This window comes from Rhinopithecus bieti, unplaced genomic scaffold (assembly GCF_001698545.2).
Source record: "Rhinopithecus bieti isolate Rb0 unplaced genomic scaffold, ASM169854v2 scaffold_38004, whole genome shotgun sequence".
Taxonomy (NCBI): Eukaryota; Metazoa; Chordata; class Mammalia; order Primates; family Cercopithecidae; genus Rhinopithecus; species Rhinopithecus bieti.
The window spans coordinates 1,173,303-1,193,225 of NW_016816095.1; the positions used below are offsets into that span (position 1 = coordinate 1,173,303).

Sequence of the window (19,923 nt, forward strand, 5' to 3'; positions counted from 1 at the left end):
GATAACCTTTGGCTTAGACGCCTGTAGCAGGGAGAGCTCACTACGTCACAGAGCAGCCTATTCCGTTAGGTTTTTAAAAAGCGTTTCACTGTGATGTTAAGAATCATCTCCCTATGATCGTTCACGCCTGCTCTCCAGGCCTTCATCACCCCGACTGCCTCCCGGAAGAGAGCTCAAGCTTCCCGTATCCTGTGCACTGGTGATGAGGCCTCAGACGGGTCTCTGGCCCTCTGGATCCGGGTATCTTTATGCACCCTGAAATAACTTATTTCAGGATGATGGGCACCAATATATCCTCAGGAATTCTGAAACTTTGTAAAAATGAAGGAAGAGTTCATCTGGTGGCATTGTTTTTTCTTTTTAAACTTAAGATGATGGGAAAAGCTGAAGAAAGTACCACCTCAAATCTAAATCTTATGCAATCTTATCCAAAATAATTTGGATACCTCGGGATCCAGGTTCTGTCTCTCCGATCTCCTATTTAGAGACACCATAAAAGATCATCTCTGATCCTGGGCTACACTCCACTGTTGCAACACGATGGGCAGTGGTTCTGTTTCTCCAGGTTAGAACCTATCAGGGGAGTGGCTCCACCTTTAGGAACCTTTATGTCCTGTGGGCCCATCTGATTTTATCTCCTCTGAGCAGGTGCAGGATGCCTAGGGGCCATGCAGGGAGGAGACGGTGCAGCCCTGGGAATCTGGGGCAGGTGACCTCTTGTCCTGGCCTGTGAGGCCGGCCCTGTGTTCTCTGAGGGGTCACCCTCTGCAGAAGTATGCTCTCAAGGTGTGGCCTCAACCAAAAAAACAAAAAAGATGAAGCCTCAAAGTTCAGCTCCATTGTGGCTATTGTGTTTGTACCAGAGACTTTTGTCTGGGAGCCGGCAGGAGTCTTGAAGCCTGGTGTTGCGTAGGCTGCTGAAACAACAAGGGGACAGCTCAGCTCTGGACAAAAAACACCTCCTTGGACGCCGAGACATCACGCTTTACCTCCAAGTCCTTAACAAGGATGGAGAAAACCACAGAGCGAATGCTGGAACTCCCCGGGACGTTCCCTTCCTCACCCAGTACCCCCTGGCATCAGTCTCAGTCCTTTTCATTTTAATCAGTCCCATAAGCCAGCCTCTACCTTTCAAAGGAATCCGAGGAACCTTCCTGCCAAGTCCCACTGAGCTCCTGCCACACTCGAGGATGTGGGCCAGGCTCTTGTGTAGGTTAAGGAAGTCTGAGAAGAATAGAGATTATAGGAAACAGTCTACCTTTCTTTACAAGGCCTTGTTTTGCATCCCTGAAATCTCAGATTCAGCTCTTACAATGAAGTCCTGTTGTAGAAAAAGCTGGCCTTTTATCACCACTTAAAATCTAATTAATCCATATTGAAGCACAAAGATTTCTGTTGTATTTTAGGGTGAGGGGTCATAGAGCCTTCTTTGTTCATCCTTAGACTTATAATCATCAGGTACTGGGGATATAATTTTACCAAATTGGAAGGTAACAGATCAAGTCCTTATCAGAAAGCCTAACTCACAGTTTTAACAGAGTCCTTCGTCCTTTACATGAAACATTATATTCAAGAAGAACAAAAACGCATTTCAGAGTGCCCAAAGGGTTAATGACCACAGCTTATATTCCAGGCAGCATAGAACCAAGATCGTCACATTACCGTCAACCACAAAAGACGGCAGATCCTATAGGGGTGGCAAAGTCCTAAGACTTGTTGCAATGGCTTTAATCTTTAGAACAGTGATGCAATCTGTTGGACTTTTACTATCTTTCCTGGGATGGATTTTATCCATTACTACAACTTATTTGCCACACTGGAAGAACCTCAACCTGGACTTAAATGAAATGGAAAACTGGATCATGGGACTCTGGCAAACCTGTGTCACCCAAGAGGAAGTGGGGATGCAATGCAAGGACTTTGACTCCTTCCTGGCTTTGCCTGCTGAACTCAGGGTCTCCAGGATCTTAATGTTTCTGTCAAATGGGCTGGGATTTCTGGGCCTGCTGGTCTCTGGGTTTGGCCTGGACTGTCTGAGAATTGGAGAGGGTCAGAGAGATCTCAAGAGGCGACTGCTGATCCTGGGAGGAGTTCTGTCCTGGGCCTCGGGAATCGCAGCCCTGGTTCCTGTCTCTTGGGTTGCCCACAAGACGATTCAGGAGTTCTGGGATGAGAACATCCCAGACTTTGTCCCCAGGTGGGAGTTTGGGGAGGCCCTCTTTCTGGGCTGGTTTGCTGGACTTTCTCTTCTACTGGGAGGGTGTCTGCTCAACTGTGCAGCCTGCTTCAGCCACGCTCCCCTAGCTTCAGGCCACTATGCAGTGGCGCAAATACAAACTCAGTGTCCCTATCTGGAAGACGGGACGGCAGATCCTCAAGTGTAAGACTCCGACGAGGCCAGAGATGTATCCTGTATCAACTGTGATGACAAAGATCTCTTTGTTTTGTAGCTAAATCTGTGATGCTCACGTTTTCTCATTCAGTAACTATTTCTCTACAGTAGGCAGACCCACTTCCCTCTAAAATCTAGAGAATAATGAAGGAAAAATATTTCATCTAAAAGAAAATGATTATGGTAAGCATTATATAGGTAGAAGTGAAACAAGCTTCATTGATCTGGTTATTTAAAGAATGTGGTGGCTGTCCAATATAAGTCAGTTTCAAGCTTTTAATGTGTAAATTTCGTATTAGAAAGGCTTTTTTTCCCTTTGTTTTTTTTTTTTTTGTTGTTGGTAGTTAGAAATGATCATTAGTTTCTGTTTCCTTAAAGAAAAAAACTAAGCAATCTGAAAATTTTAAGTGTTCTAGCTTTAGCAAAGGCCAGCATGCTAAGCCAACCCCAAAGTGTTATTTCCACAGCAACTTTTTTCTTCTTTGAACAGAAGTGGTTTGTGTTTAGGGTATTACCAGGCACTCAGTGCGACAAGATTTTATGAGGCTGAAAAGTTTTCCGTACCTCGTGATACTCTCAGATTTAAAATACTGGCCAATCTCTTCTCTTGTCCTTTCCCTCAAAACCTTCGTATTGAAAAAAGAAAACAAATTCCAAAGACATTTTCTTGATATCAGATATTATCAGGTCATTTGAATAAAAACTTTCCTTTGTTCAATGAAAAATCACTAACATGGGGATATATACTTTAGTGGTGAAAAAACAGAAATGCTGACTCCAACGTATAGAGTCCTAATGCTGAACTCTTTCCTCGACTTAGAAAGTATATATAAGAAAAAGAGTGTTTATGCACACAAGCGTAAATCTGACAGAAAGGCAAGCAGTTAAATAAACTAGGTATGTAGTTTGGTATTGCTTCAAATGCCGTGTGGTATATGTAGCCTGAGAAATTTCTGAAACACAGGCCCGAGTTAAGGTGTAGAGATATTTCTGATAAGATTGATTTATTTGGTTAAGAAATACTTTTCTTGAACCTATTTTTTAAAAGTAACACTCAGTATTACCATAACATGCACATTTGAAATGTGAGAACTATAAGAGATGAAAATCTGACAGGTGCAATTAGTGAAATACAAAGCAGGAGGAGTTGAACCAAAACCATCAGTTAAACATTTTGCATTCAGACTTAATTCTTTGTTAGAAAGGTTGGGAATAACATGAAAGCCATTTTAACCTTAACAATGAAGGGAGGATTATTACCACTTAATTATATTTCAGTGACAAACTGCTTTCTGCAAAATCCAGCCCACAGGACACAAACACGATCTTGGCCACACCTTGGCATTACTGGTTTGCGGCACTATTTCCCTATCCTTTTCTGAAACCCATTCAACATGGAATCAAACAATAGCAACTCTGGCAAGAATCCTCCTATATACACAATGAAGAAATATTTCTGAGCTTCATAAGTTATAACACAAGTGTCACACTTCTTTTCACAGCAACCGAAGGACAGGAGTTAGTTTGGTTAAAGCTCTCAGGACATTATAATGGCTTTGGTATTTAGAACTGTGGCTCAACTAGCTGGAGTTTCATTATCTTTGCTGGGATGGGTTTTATCCTGTCTTACAAACTACCTGCCATACTGGAAGAACCTCAACCTGGACTTAAACGAAATGGAAAACTGGATCATGGGACTCTGGCAAACCTGTGTCACCCAAGAGGAAGTGGGGATGCAATGCAAGGACTTTGACTCCTTCCTGGCTTTGCCTGCTGAACTCAGGGTCTCCAGGATCTTAATGTTTCTGTCAAACGGGCTGGGATTTCTGGGCCTGCTGGTCTCTGGGTTTGGTCTGGACTGTTTGAGAATTGGAGAGGGTCAGAGAGATCTCAAGAGGCGACTGCTGATCCTGGGAGGAGTTCTGTCCTGGGCCTCGGGAATCGCAGCCCTGGTTCCTGTCTCTTGGGTTGCCCACAAGACGGTTCAGGAGTTCTGGGATGAGAACATCCCAGACTTTGTCCCCAGGTGGGAGTTTGGGGAGGCCCTCTTTCTGGGCTGGTTTGCTGGACTTTCTCTTCTACTGGGAGGGTGTCTGCTCAACTGTGCAGCCTGCTTCAGCCAAGCTCCCCTAGCTTTGGGCCACTACGCAGTGGCGCAAATGCAAGATCATCATCATCAACTGGAGACGAGAAACACCAACCTGAAAAACTAAGCCCGAAAGGACAAGTGTCTGCTGTTCAGGAGACGCTTGCTCAGCACTGGATTTCGTAGGAGGTCCCGCTCTAGTCATCTCACTGTGCTTCTGATTTTTGAAAATGCATTTTTTCCTGTGGCTACTAAACTATAGTTTCTTTCCAAGACTGGTAAACTATTTGTATCTTCTACTCCGAGATCAAAACCAATCAAGACTTAATAGTAATGACACCCATTACTTGGATGAGTGTTCTCAATTTTAAAATAGTGATTGCATAGAAGTGGTAAATAAAACATTAATCTGTATGCGTCTTTGAAGGTGTTATTCATATGGAGCAGAATCATTTGGCAGATCATTGATTTCTTTCAGGTGTTTAAGATAACCTAGTATAATAAGCCTGAGCTGCATATTTATTTAAAATGCATGACATCTTATTATATAAAATAATGATTAGCTCTTTAAAAGTTTTCGAGGTGAAGACACATCATCTCCTGAATCAGAGATCTCAGTGTCTCTATGGAACCTTTTTTCAAAAGGCAGCCACATTCAGTCATGTCTTCTTAACTATGTCAGAAGCAGGAGGGTGATCTTGTGTTTTGGATGATTCAAGTACACTCCAGCACACAAATGTGCTTCTGCATCCTGTCCTCTGTATTTCATGCGCAGCGTTTCTGGCTTCCCTGGCACTGAGCAGTCTGTGGGGGGCATGGCAGGGCAGGACTGCTGTGTGTGTGTAAAGAACCTCCTGGGATGGCTGCCTCTCCGTGGAGCACGCCTGCCAGCCCAGGCGGAACGACCACAGAGCACATATTCTGGAGCCCTTCATTTTATTTGCACAGTGATAAGACTTCATCCTTTTTTATCAGCAATACATATAGTTCCAACAAGAACTATTCATCACAAACTGCTGGCTTGGGGATTTCTTCATGAAATATTTTGTATTTGCTTGGTACATGGTTCCAGGAAACTCGTGTGTTTGTGCCAATGAGGGAAATAAATTGAACAATAAACGACACTGAAATAAACTATTAGGCAATATGTAGCTTTGTTTTTTGTTTTTGTTTTTTTAAAAACCGACTGAATTTTTTTCCACCCACAAACACATGGAAAGTGCAGAAACCAAAGTTAATCTATATGATGTATTTGCATACGTTTACAAACAAGACAAATTAAAACAGAAACATGTTCAGAATTTAACCTGATTAAATATTAAGTTCAGTCCTGAGCTTTTGATATTTAATACAATATAGATAAAGCAATAGCAAAAAATTTTAATTTATTTGATTTGCATGCTACAGAGATTTAACTAAACTTTGTTCATTTGGCTAGCAATATCCTTTTTGTACCTGTAACACTTAAGATTCTGATATACAAAATTGTAATAATATAATGATAATTCAAACTTGAGAACTAAATATTACATTCTTTTACCCTGTGCGAATAAATTCTACCTTTTAAAATAGTATTTATAATATTAAAATTCATATTTGTCCATATGGTTTTGTGATCAAGTTATTAAAATGTTTTGTCACTGTGAATCATTTGGGTTAGTACAAATATGACAAGATTATTAAAAGCTGCCTATAAATACATAACACTATTGCTGACTTTTAAAGTGTAGAAAAAGGATTATATTAAAATAAGTTCATCTCTCATGACAGAAATGAGGCAATTTTGTGAAATACAACAACCAAAAGCATCTTGGTCACAACTGCTAACTACCAGCCTGAGACAGATTTTATTCTTTAATACTTGTCTGAAACTTTTGTATTACAAAAGTCAACAGCTAATCTGATGGAAGACTTATAAAGCTGTAAATATTCCAATATAGTCTCTTCTGTGTCAAATATTTAAAATGGCCAGAATCAAACTATATATTAAACAGAACATAAATAAGACTGTAAATAAATAAATGAAGAAAATAAAATCGTACAGAACAACTACACATAATTCTATAGACATTTTCATGGTCAAACTAAGACGCTGAAAACAGCTCACCTTCATTTACCTCTACGTTAAATAAACTTCTGTCTTTCACATTTGACCTTGACAAGGGTGAACTGTATTCTTTTTCTAGTTTTCCTTAGTCATCTAATAGAATGAACTGGGCAGTCTTAAAGGACTGTACTCAGTCAATTCACTAAGCTGGTTTTTGTTCAAAGTAGTGTCTGCCATGTCCAGTTATGTCTTCAAAGAAATTTGTATGTTAAGTGGTGGGACATTTAGGGAAAAAAAAAGTTCTAGGCTCAGAAGTTGCTTAATTTGAACTTCGATTCCAATAATATGAACTTTCCAAAATGTATACAATTGCTTTCAAGAAAATAAAAATTCTTGCTAGTGAGCATTCTAACATAGGAACACAACTTTTTTGTTCTTTAAGGGGTTCCTTTAAGACAATTTTGGATTTCTGTAAAAAAAATCTATTTTATTTGCTATATTAGATGGCTAACCCCAAATTGTTTCTGAGTAATAAGTATGGTTTAAATGGTCTAAATACTATATATTTTAAAAGCTTGATGCTGGCAGAGCTGCACTGAGGATATGTTTTTTTAAGACGTGCCTGGGTTGGGTAAGGTGAAATTCTAAACTGGAGGACACATTAGTCAGTTTCTCTCTCTAAACTTGTTCATCCAAAAGTCGTTTTATAAACAATTTAGCTTATACTTCAAATTAATAATCCCCCCAGTCACATTCTTCCCTTTGCCTCCAAACTATTTACCATAAATTATAGATAGAATCCCCTAAAAATGAGAGCTATGAAGTAATTTCTACTAAATGTTAGAAATCTCTTGATAAACTCGTTTGTTTTTGGCAACTTTCATTCTATCAAGACATCTTTTCCCCTCTTCTTGGTTATACCAAATGAGTGCCGATGCGTTTCTCTCCACACCTCCAGCTTTCTCTGTCCTTAGAACACAGGGCCACCACTTAGCACCATCCTTAGATTTAGGGCAAAACACTGGTGCAAGCCAGAAACTCACATTTGAACACTTATGCAAATTTAGGCTGAGTGAGACAAACCAGCTGCTCATTTGATGAGCTTATTTGTATCTCTACATGGCTGGTGTTCTTCTCCTGGCCCTCAGTGTCATGAATCCCAAGATCTTTAGTGTAGCCAAGAGCAGTGCTCCTTTGTATTCTTATTCTTAAGAGCACTTGGTAGTTTATATTTTGTTTTCTTTAGAAAATATAAAAGGACAAAAAGGAAATTGTTTTAAGGAAACCAGGTGTTCCCGCACAGGTGATGGCCATGAACGCAGCATCCATTTTGGGTGGACTGTGGAACGCTGCACCCCAGCGACTGCTCACACTGCCTCCAAATGGAAAGCGCTCTTCTCCTCGCCAGCGCACAGATACCACGTGGCGCTGCTGCCATCGGCACGGCCTACTCACAGGAACACAAAGGAGAGGCAAGGCCACCTGCTGAACCAAGTTGTCTCTGGACAGTCGGCTCAACGGCACCCACGTGGGGCAGTACTGCCTCCATTCTGCTTTCACAAAATAAAGCCCACTGGCAATGCGCACATTCTGGGCAACATTTGTGTACCAGATTATCCCATTTTTCTTAATCTGATTTTTTCTTGTTTAAGCACATAAAAATTACACTCAAGATACTTTACAAATTAAAATGTTGAAAATCTGATGTGAAATAAAAGTTCTTCAAGAGTTGACAGTTAGGTTACCAAAAACCAAACACCAACACAAAAAAACAAATCTTCAGTCTTTTACCCTCCCTAAAAAAGTGAACAGATGACAAAATAATTTCTGAAACCATGTAATCACACGTCATCAGCCGGCAGGGACGGGATGCTTATCTTTGCTCTGGTGAAGTAGGCAATCTTCTCCCTAGAGTTGGGGTGAGAAATAAATTGACTTAAATATGATGCTAAAAATACTCTGGGACCATTAAAACAGTCCCCAGGACCTGCAGTGGCAGTGATGTCTCTACAAGCACAGGCAGAAGCTCTTTTCCTTAAGCAGAACTCCATCATTTAAAATCAAGAGAGTCTCTGCCTGCTAAAGGGACGGTATCAAGGAGAACAGCAGCTCTGGCTCACGGAAGTCACCTATAGACCAAGCCAGCAAGTTTCCTTCAGGGAACTCCCAACAGAAGACAGTTTTTAAACCAGTAGGGTCTGGTCTAGGGTGGGTGTTTGCAAACTAGGCAGTGGAAGACTCAAAAGGCCCAAAATCCTACATGGAAACTTCTCAGTAACCTCACAGAAAAGTACATACTACCAGGAAGTCTTTAAAATCGATACCGTGCTGAGGCAGGGACAACCTGATGAGTGACACCACGACTCAAATGAAAGGAGAAGGAGGGACTCACTATCTGAAAGGCAGTAACTGCCCTGGTCCCGAAGCAGCAGAGAGGCTGAGACAGGGCAGAGTGGTTTTCAGGTGAGGAGAGAGACAAACAGCACGTCTATTTTCCTACAGAATTTCACACCGTACATTTATGCCACCAGTGCATACTTCTTGAGGGCATAGGACGTGCAAGGGGCACACTGGCAGCTGAAGCATCAAGCACTGGCCCTCCTTTGTGAAAGAACAGTCTAGATGGGGGAGGAGGCGTGGGCTAGAACCCAGAGCTGAGGTGAGGATGTTCTGAAGACTAAGGAAGGACAGAGGAGAAGAGGAGGAGTGGAAACCCTGGACACTGGAGCGAGCTACTGCTGCGAGCAGTGTCCTTTACATCTGTTCACCTCCAAAAGAGGGAAACAAGAATGAAAAACGCCCGAGTGTGGGCGTGATGTCAGCAGAGGCCGTAAGGCGCAGTTGGTAACTGCGGTGTTTAAAAATACCCGAACTAGTTGCCAGTGCCTGCATTTGAGATATTTCACATAAAATTGTTGATTTCTAACTTCTCTTGAAAAATTAGAAGGCCAGGGACCATCAGGCTCCTGATTCCAGGTGAATTAAGCAGCTGGGGTGGTGCTGGGCAGAACGCCCCAGGCCCCACCGCTGCCCGATCTCACCACCCCAGGCCAGGCACTGGCAGCCGTGCAAATCCCACGCTTCCAGTGCGGTGTCTCACTCTGTCCATCTCATCATTCTCATCACTTGCCTGGTGATATAATGGCTTCGTATCTTAAGGGAAGCTGGGAATGTTCATGGATTCTTTGCTTCGGGCTTCAGCAACAACTGCTAGTTGTGTGACTTTCCATGCCAGGCAATGCTGCTTACTCTCTAAGTGACCACAGCACTAGGGGCATGGATGGACTCCCCTCACCTGCAGTTCTAAAACCCAAGGAGTGGCACTCTCTGAAAGTCACAAATGTGATTATTTAGCAGAAAAGAGGGCGGAAAAACTTCTCCACTACAAGATGCTGCATAAAAATGAAGGAGCTGTGAGCCCACTAAGGCACACTGCTGCTGCCACATGGTGCGTGGCCCTGCCCTCCTGCCTGGCACTAGACCCCCGCGTGCCATAGCTGTCCCTGCTCTACCACGTGACCTGGCTTCCCCACACTTCAAAAACACTCGCTTCTTCCAGGCTTCTCCCCTTTACACCTAAATGCTTTCCAAAGACTCATCTATACAAAACCTCAACCAAAACCAAATAAAAACCCAATAGGAGCAAACCTTTCTGCTGAGCTCCCTCCGACGGGGCTGAAAACATCTGCTGTGCTCACCAGGGATCCCAGGTGTACTTTTCAGTTCTCTCCATCAATCTCCTCTCCCCATCCTCCAGCCCCAGGCTCCTGGTTCTCCTCTGACCTCTCAGCCATTCCTTCTAGTATCTCTTTTGGGGTGAGCCCTTCAGTGACTGGTGCCCACCAGGCCTCCTTTCCCAGTCACCTCACATTTTCTGGGATGTCTGGTCCATTTCCACTGATGAGACCAGTGCCTTGAAGATGAGCACTCCCATTTTTTCATCTCCATCCTGACCCCTAACCCTGGCTTTAGATTTTTATTTTCACTTATCTGCTGGTCATGGTTACCTTGCTGGTCTGCTGGCATTGCCTGGTGTGCCATGGCGGAGGTCAGCATCCTCCCCACACCCCTGCTCCCCAGCGTTCTCCATCTCAAGTGCTAGCATCATAGGACAGCCACTGCCCCCCATGAACCTCCCATGAACCTCACAGGCCACCCTAACCCGTTTCTCCCCAGCCCACTCTCCACAATGCCTGATATCTGCCCCACATAGAACCCATTCCCATCATTTGGTTTTGTGCATGGAGAGCCCTGCTGGCTGCCCCATCAGAAACCGCGGGTGGAAGCCTCTTCTGCATAGCTTCCAAGGCCTGTGCAGTTTGAGCACAGTTCTCCCAGACAGGCTCACCAGCTGGCAACTCCCCATGTGCCAGAGCTTGGCACTGACTTCTAAGGTCTGTGCCTCTGTCCGTGCTGTTCTTCCTGCCTCCATGTCCCACTCAAAACTGCCACCCCTACGTGCCTAAGGAGCTTGCAGCCATCCTTCCATGATGAGTTCTCTTATAATCTCCTCCGCTGGTGCCCGCAGCCCCAGCACCTGCCCCATACGGATTGAGGCTCCTCCCACATCTCTCACAGGTCCCTATCCATACCTTTAGTGAGCTCTTTCCACATGCACTGCAATGACCTGGTTACCTGCCTGTCCCCACTACAGCCTAGAGCCCCCGAGAAGAGCAGAACACACATGTTCCTAGCCTCCGCATCTCAGGGCCTGACAAGATGCAAGGTTTCTGGGGCTGCCCAAGGAATGTCTGTGAAATGAGTGAATAAAACCCCAAGTTTTCTGTACCTTTGTATCCTGGGTCAGAATAGTCCAATGAGATGTGCTAACAGCTACTAAGAGCTGGGGACACCCTGGGTTCTTGAGGGGAGTTAGGCTCTCATCAGCCTTTAACTCTGCCAGTCACATTTATCACCTCAGGTGCAAATGGGAAATTGCATATTCAAGGCAGGGAACACAGGATTTCTGTCTCAGATCCTAGTATAAACTTTCACTGCACTGAGGTGAATTCCTACACAATCAGACCACATGAGGACAACCCAAAAGCTGTCCTGGATGGGGCTATTCACCTGAAGGACTGCACCTGCCGAGGCACCTTCTGGCTCTGCTCCCGGAGCCGACACACGTCCTTGGAGACTTGCCTCATCAACTTCTCTGCATTCAAACCTTGCTTCTGCTCTTCTTTGGACTGTTCAGCCTGGAAAAGGGAATAAAAATGTAAGAAAAACACAAAACACTGATTAGAAATCCCTGGAGACATCCTATGAGGCTTGAAAGATTGTGACTAAAGTCAGGAGGGCAAGCAGGACAGCCAGTGGGCTGGTGTCCGTCACATCACGCGTCAGGGGCCAACACCCACACGACCAACTCACGCTGAGTGGGGAGCATATGTGGATTTTGGGGTAAGTTCATTTTAATCACGTTTTAGAAATGGAATTACACAGGTAATATGTGGCAATTTTATTACATCTGAAAAACCTAAGAACTCTTAAAAATGAAACTGAAAATTACTCATAGCACTGTTTCCAAAAAACACCTACAGTTAAAGAGTGTTTTGGGCAAATACACTTTCAACCTCTTATTTATCATTTTGATCCTTTTTTCTAACTTAGCCATTTAAAAAGCTGTTTATTAAAGTAGAATTTACCAATCAAAAAATGTGCACATATACGTGTATAGCTCAAATAACTTTTACAAATTGAACACACCCATGTAACCAGCACCAGATGAAGGGGAGGACACTCCTGTTTCCAAGAAGCCCCCCTTGCTGCCCTTCCAGCTCTGCCCAGGGTTGCCAGCATTCTGACTTCTAACGTGCCTCTTCTGTCCTTGATACAGATGGAACAGTAAACAGATACTCTTTAGGGTCTGGCTTCTTTTGCTCAACATTATGCTCACGAGAATCATACACACTGTTATATGTAGTTGTAACTCACTTTCCTCACTGCTGTATAATACTCCACCATATGACTTTACTACAATGTATAATCTGTTAGTAATAATGAACATTTGGGTACTGTGCATGAACACGTTTTAAAATAAAAATGTACTAATGATACTGTATTAAAAGTTGCCTTTTCATTTCATTCTTTCACTCATATTCATTCACTCATTCATTCACTCAATCAACAAATATTTGTGGACTGCCTTTTAAGGAAAGGTGGTATAAGTGGGTGAAGAGCAAACACTCAGATATATGGCTTGGGGTCAAATTTCATTTCTACCACTTACTAGCGATGTAAATTTGGGCAAGTTGCTTGACCTCCTGGTGTCTTAGTTTTTCCATTTGTAAACTGGGAATAAGTACTTACTTCAAAGTTGTGAAGTTTAAATGAGTACATACACATGTAAAGTACTTAGAGCAGTACCCAACACATCATTGAATATACTATTTCAGAATGAAGCTATTACTGTTTTTTTTTTTTTTTTTTTTTTTTTTTTTTAAACAGTATGCCAGGTTCTGTAGTAGGTGGCAGGGTTATAGTTGTGAACAAAACAGGTGAAGTCCAGGCTGGGAGGCCAAGGTGGGAAGATTGCTTAAGGCCAGGAGTTTGAGACCAGCCTGGACAACATAGGGCTCTACGAAAAAAAAAAAATTAACTAGGCGCGGTAGCATGTGCCTGTGGTCCCAACTACTCAAGAGCCTGAGGTGAAAGGATCACTTGAGCCTGGGAGTTTGAGGCTGCAGTGAGCTATGATCTACCACTGCACTACAGCCTTCATGACAGAGCAAGACCCTGTTTCAAAAACCAAAACAAACAGAAAAACAGGTGAAGACCAGTGGCAGAGAAAAACAACAGCAAAGAACAGAAATTGTTTAATAATTATTAAAAATCAACCATATATTGTATTTTCTCAAGTTAAACCTGCCTCACATAACATTAAAAAACACAGTCTATTTATTAGAGCAGTTTTAGGTTCATAGCAAAATGGGTTGGAAAGTAGAGTTCTCATTTACTCCCTGCCCCTACTCATGTATAACCTCTCCCACTACCAGCATCCTCCACTAGCATGGTACATCTGTTAATCAGTGAACTCATATTGACACTTCATTATCACCCCAAATCCATAGTTTATATTAAGCTTCACTCTTGGTGGTGTACATTCAATGGGTTTTGGCAAAAGTGTAACGACATGTACCCACCATTACAATGTCATACAGAGGAGTTTCATTGCTTTAAAAGTCCCCTGTGCTCTGCCTATTCCTCCCTCTTGGTGTTATGCATTTAAGTTTCCTCCATGTCTTTTTCATGGCTTGATAGATAGCTCATTTCTCTTTAGTGCTGAAGAGTATTCCACTGTCTGAATATACTAGTTTATTTAACCATTCACCTACTGAAGGACATCTTGACTGCTTTCAAGTTTTGGCTATTATGAATAAGGCTGCTGTAATATTCATGCAAACGTTTTCATGTGGACATAAGTTTTCAACTCATACCAAGGAGCACAAATGCTGAATAGTATGTAAGAATCTGCTTAATTTTATAAGAAATCTACAACTGTCTTCAAAAGTGCCTGTATGATTTTGCATTTCTATTAGCAATGACTGAGAGTTCCTGTTGCTCCACATCCTTGTCAGCATTTGGTGTTGTCTGTGTTTTGGATTTTGGCCACTCTAACAGGTGTGTAGAGGTATCTCATTGTTGTTTTACTCTGCAATTTCTTATTGACATATGATGCTAAATATCTTTTCATGTGTTTATTTGTTATCTGCTTTGGTGAGGTGTCTGTTCAGGTCTTTTGCTGATTTTTAAACTGTGTGTTTGTTTTGTATTGTTGAGTTTTAAGAGTTTTTTGTAACTTAGATAACAGTCCTTTATCAGATATAACTTTTACAAATATTTCTCCCAATGTGTGGCTTGTTTTCTCTTTTTCTTGACGGTGTCTTTCACAGAGAAGTTTTAAATTATAACAAAGTCCAGCTTATCAGTTATTTCTTTCACGGATCACGCCTCTGATGTTGTGTTGTATATGAAAAGTCATTGCCATACCCAAGGTCATCTAGATTTTCTCAAACTAGGGTAACTTCTAGGAGTTTTATAGTTTACATTCTACATTTAGGTCTGTGATCATTTTGAGTTAATATTTGTGAAGGGTGTAGAAGGATCTATATCCAGATTCATGTTTTTTTGCATGTGAATAGATATCCAGTTGTTCCAAAATCATTTGTTGAAAAGAGGATCTTTTTTTGATTTATTTTCTTTGTTCCTCTGTCAAAGGTCAGTTGAATATAGTCAGCCCTCTGTATCTGTGGGTTCCACATCCATGGATTCGACCAATCATGAATTAAAAAATATTTGGGAAAAAATGGATGGTTGCATCTGTACTGACATTGTTTTTCCTTATCATTATTCCATTAATGACATTATTATTACTACATTATACTGTATTACTACTGTCATTAAATACAGTATAACAATTATTTACATAGTATTTAAATTATAATAGGTATTATAAGTTATCTGGAAATGATTTAAAGTATATGGGAGGATGTGGGTTATATGCCAATACTATATCATATTATATAAGGGACTTGAGCATCTGTGTCCATGGGGAGTCCTGGAACCAATCCCCACTATGGATGTTGAAGGATGACTGCACATTGAAGAGAGTTGATCTATTTCTAGGCTCTCTATTTTGATTTGTCTATTTTTTCACTAATACCACACTGCTTTGATTACCATAGCTTTATAGTGTCTTGAAGTCAGGTAGCATCAGTCCTCCAACTTCATTCTTCTCCTTCAATACCGTGTTGGCTATTCTGGGTCTTTTGCCTCTCCATATAAACTTTAGAATCAGTTTGACTATTACATAATAACTTGATGGGATTTTGAGTGGAATTGCATTAAATCTATAGATTGATTTTGGAAGCACAACATCTTGACAATATTGAGTCTTCCTATAAACATGGAATATTTTCCCATTTATTTAGTTTCTTTTAAATTTTCTTTCATCATAGTTACGTAGTTTTCCTCTATAGATCTTATATATATTTTGTTAAGATTTACAAGTATTTCACTTTTTGGATACTAATGTAAATGGCATTGTTTTAACTTCCAATTCTACTAGTGCATTGCTGGTATATAAAAAAGTGATTAACTTTTGTATAGTAACCTTGTATCCTACAACCTTGTTATAATCACTTATTAGTTCCAAGAGTTGTTTCTGTTTGTTTTTGGTCAAATCTCTCAGGTTATCTACATGGACAACCATCTTATGTGTAAACAAAGACAATTTTGACTTCCTTCCCAAGCTGTATGCCTCTTTTTGTTTTTTTCTTTTCTTATTGCATTAGCTGAGATTTCTAGTGTGATACAGAAAAGAAGATGTGAGAGGGGACATTTTTACCCTGTTCCTAGTCTTAGCAGGAAAGCTTCTAGTTTTTCAGCATTAAGTATGATGTTAGTTGTAGAGTTTTCTACATGTTCTTTAAGGTCTCTTCTATTCCTAGTTTGCTGGGAGTTATTTTTAGCATGAGCAGGTGTTGATGTCATTAATTACAACAATTGATTTTGAATTTGTTAAATCAGCCTTGTGCACCTGGGATAAATCTCCCTTGGTCATGGTATATAATTCTTTTTCTAAATAGTTAGGTATGATCTGCTAATATTTTGTTAAAGATTTCTGCATCTATGTTCACAAGAGGTATGGGTCTGTAGTTTCCTTGTCTTTGTGTGGTTTTGGTATTAGGATAATGCTGGCCTCACAGAATAAGCTGAGAAGCATTCTCTTTGCTTCTGTTCTCCAAAAGAGATTGCAGAGAATTGATAAAGTTGTTTCCTTAAATGTTTGGTAGAGGCCGGGCACTGTGGCTCACACCTGTAATCCCAGCACTTTGGGAGGCCGAGGAGGGCAGATCACCTGAGGTCACACGTTTGAGACCACTCTGGCCAATGTGGTGAAACCCCGTCTCTACTAAAAATACAAAAATTAGCCAGGTGTAGTGGTGAGCACCTGTAATTCCAGCTACTTCGGAGGCTGAGGCATAAGAATCTCTGGAACCTGGGAGGCGGAGGTTGCAGTGAGCTGAGATCATGCCACTGCACTCAACCCTGGGTGACAGTGCAAGACACTGTCTCAAAAAAAAAAAAAATTGGGTAGAATCTATTAGTAAATCCATCTATGCCTCATGCTTTCTATTTGGGAAGGCGATTATTGATTCCATTTCTATAATATAGATAGGCGCATTCAGACTATTTCCTGGCAGACTATCTTTCAAGGAATTGATCCATTTCATCTTGGTTATCAGAGTTGAGAGCATAGAGTTGTTCACAGTATTTCTTTATTATGCTTTTAATGTTCACAGGACCTGTAGTGATGTCTCCTTTTTCATTTCTGATGTAATATAATTTGTGTCTTCTCCCTTTTTCCTTACCCTGGTTAGCAGTTTACTAATTTTTTTTTTTTTTTTTTTTTCCTGAGATGGAGTCTCGCTCTGTCACCCAGGGCTGGAGTGCAGTGACACGATCTTGGCTCACCACAACCTCCACCTCCCGGGTTCAAGTAATTCTCCTGCCTCAGCCTCCCAAGTAGCTGGGACTACAAGTGCATGCCACCACACCTGGCTAATTTTTGTATTTTTAATAGAGATGGGGTTTCACCATATTGGCCAGGCTGGCCTCGAACTCCTGACCTCATGATCCACCCGCCTCGGCCTCCCAAAGTGCTGGAATTACAGGTGTGAGCCACCGTGCTCAGCCCAGTCTACCAATTTTATTGATCATTTGAAAGACACAGCTTACTGACTTCCTGTTTCTAATTCCATTCATTTCTGTTCTAATGGTTATGATTTCTTTTCTTACCTTAGTCTGCTCTTTTCTTTCTAGTTTCCTAAGATGCAAACTTAGTTGATTGATTTTAGTTCTTTCCTTTTTTCTAGTATATGCATTCAATGCTATAAATTTCTTGCTAAGCACTGTGTTTGCTGCATCCCCCAATTTTTTTTTCTTATGATAGGAACAGCCTTTACTGGTTGTAATGAGAAGTGGAAGAGGAGAGGATGCTATAGTTCCTGCTTCTGGGGCAGTGTCCACAGACTCAGTGGCTGTCCTCCAAAATCCTACAAATTTTGATTGTTTTTTCATTTGGCTCAAAATATCTTTTAATTGTTCTTAAGATTTCTCCTTTGACCCACTTGTTATTTAGAAGTATGCTGTTTAATCTCCAAGTATTTTGGAATTTTCCAGCTACTTTTGTTATTGATTTCTAGTTTAATTCCACTGTGGTAAAAGCAGACAGTGTAAATATATATCTTATGGCCTGGACTGTGGTCTGTATCTTGGTGAATGTTCCAAGGGAGCTTAAGAAGAGTGTGTCGTCTGTTGTCATTAAATGAGTAGTCTATAGATGTCAATTATATCCAGTTAAGTAATAGTGCTGTTGAGTTCAACTATGTCTACTGATTTTCTGCCTGCTGGGTCTGTTTATTTCTGACAGAGGATAATAATGAATTCATTCACTTCTCCTCCTATTTCTTTTTTTGCCTCATATATTTTGTGCTGTTAGTCACACAGATATTTAAGAATTGTTGGCTGGGCGCGGTGGCTCAAGCCTGTAATCCCAGCACTTTGGGAGGCCGAGACGGACGGATCACGAGGTCAGGAGATCGAGACCATCCTGACTAACCTGGTGAAACCCTGTCTCTACTAAAAAATAAAAAAATAAAAATTAGCCGGGAGAGGTGGCAGGCGCCTGTAGTCCCAGCTACTCGGGAGGCTGAGGCAGGAGAATGGCGTAAACCCGGGAGGTGGAGCTTGCAGTGAGCTGAGATCCGGCCACTGCACTCCAGCCTGGGTGACAGAGCGAGACTCCGTCTCAAAAAAAAAAAAAAAGAATTGTTATTCTGGTCGGGCACAGTGGCTCACGCCTGTAATCCCAGCACTTTGGGAGGCTGAGGTAGATGGATCATCAGAGGTCAGGAGATTGAGACCAACCTAGCCAACATGGCGAAACCTCGTCTCTACTAAAATACAAAAATTAACTGGGTGTGGTGGCGGGCGCCTGTAATCCCAGCTACTCAGAAGGTTGAGGTAGGAGAATCACTTGAACCTGGGAGACTGGGTGACAGAGCGAGACTCCATCTCCAAAACAAACAAACAAACAAACAAAAACAAAATTGTTATCCCTTCTTGGATAATTAATCTCTTTATTATTCATTATGTCATGCTTTTTTTTTTTTTAAACTGAGTAACTTTTCTTGCTCTGAAGTCTGCTCCATCTGAAATGAATATAGCTATTCCCACTTTCTTTTGATTAGTATTAGCATTGCTACTTTCAGTCTATATGTGTTTTATGTTTAAAGTGGGCTTCCTGTATACAAAATACAGTTGGTTCTTTTTTGATCAACTCTGACAAACTTTTTAAATTGGTGTATTCAGACCACTGATGTTTACAGTGATTAATGAAATAGCTGGAATAATATCTACCATATTTGTTACTGTTTTCTATTTGCTGCTCTTGTTGTTTGTTCCTATGTTTGTCTTCTACTCTTTCACTGCCTTTTGTGGTTTTGAGGACTTTATATAATGCCAATTTTCTCTTCTTTCTTAGCATGTCATTTATATTTCTCTCTTACTTTTTCCAGTGGTTGCTCTGGAGTTTGTATTATACTATCCAAATCCACTTCCAAATAACATTATACCAGTTCACGAGTAGTACGAGGACCTTATAATAACAAAATATCCCTCATTCTTCCCTCTTGTGCTTTGCATCATTGCTGCCACTCATTTCACTTATACATAAACATACACACACATAAGTGTATGTAACTGAATACACTGTTGCTATTACTTAGAACAAATTATTTATGTGATTAAGAATAAGAAAAAAGTCTTATTTATCTTAATTTATTCCTTTTCAATACTCTTCCTTTGTTTATATAGATTCATGTTGCTAACATATCATTTTCCTTTTCTCTAAAGAACTTTTAACATTTCTTGCTAGGCAGGTCTACTGAGCACAAATGTCCTTAATTTTTGCTTGTCTGAGAAAATATTTATTTCACCTTCACTTTTGAAGAATAATTTTGTGTTTGGGTACAGAATTCTAGGTTGATTTCTTTTTCCTCTTAACAATTTAAATTATTGCATCCCACTCTCTTCTTGCTTGTACGATGATTTCTCAGGAAAAGTCAGATATAATACTTACCTTTGTTCTTCTATAAGGAAGTTTTTCCCCTCTGGCTTCTTTCAAAATTTTTAAATCTTTTAATTTTCTGCAATTTGGATATGCTTAGGTGTAATGTTCTCTGTGTGTGTATATTTATTTTGCTTGGTGTTTTATGAGCTTTCTGGCTCTGTAGTTTAATGTTTGACATTAATTCGGAGAAAGTCTCAGTCATTATTCCTTCCAATGTTTCTTCTGTTCCCTTCTTTTTCTTCTGGTATTCCTATTACACA

General features: G+C 40.9%; 3 protein-coding genes across 3 annotated transcripts in view; 2 read left to right on the forward strand and 1 right to left on the reverse strand.

The window, feature by feature from the left end:
- The first annotated feature begins 1,721 nt into the window (after positions 1–1,721).
- CLDN24 (claudin 24) lies at positions 1,722–2,384 on the forward strand. Its single transcript, XM_017854331.1, has one exon. The coding sequence runs from the start codon at positions 1,722–1,724 to the stop codon at positions 2,382–2,384; it is 663 nt and encodes a 220-aa protein (XP_017709820.1).
- A 1,004-nt stretch (positions 2,385–3,388) lies between these two features.
- Positions 3,389–6,824, forward strand: LOC108516749 (claudin-22). Its single transcript, XM_017854349.1, has one exon. It carries the CDS (start codon positions 3,943–3,945, stop codon positions 4,603–4,605), a length of 663 nt encoding a protein of 220 aa, XP_017709838.1. The 5' UTR covers positions 3,389–3,942; the 3' UTR covers positions 4,606–6,824.
- The window catches only part of WWC2 (WW and C2 domain containing 2), a 211,596-nt gene continuing 197,286 nt past the window's right edge, over positions 5,614–19,923 (reverse strand). Inside the window, exons 22-23 of the mRNA XM_017854348.1 lie at positions 11,596–11,723; positions 5,614–8,433 (exon numbers count right to left, since the gene is read on the reverse strand). Coding sequence (XP_017709837.1) covers positions 8,367–8,433; positions 11,596–11,723 — 195 coding nt within the window. The 3' untranslated portion in view covers positions 5,614–8,366. The remainder of the gene's footprint in view (positions 8,434–11,595; positions 11,724–19,923) is intronic.

Bases quoted from the DNA above. Each gene is read 5' to 3' on its own strand.
- CLDN24 (XM_017854331.1), top strand. From the start codon at position 1,722: ATGGCTTTAATCTTTAGAACAGTGATGCAATCTGTTGGACTTTTACTA.
- LOC108516749 (XM_017854349.1), top strand. From the start codon at position 3,943: ATGGCTTTGGTATTTAGAACTGTGGCTCAACTAGCTGGAGTTTCATTA.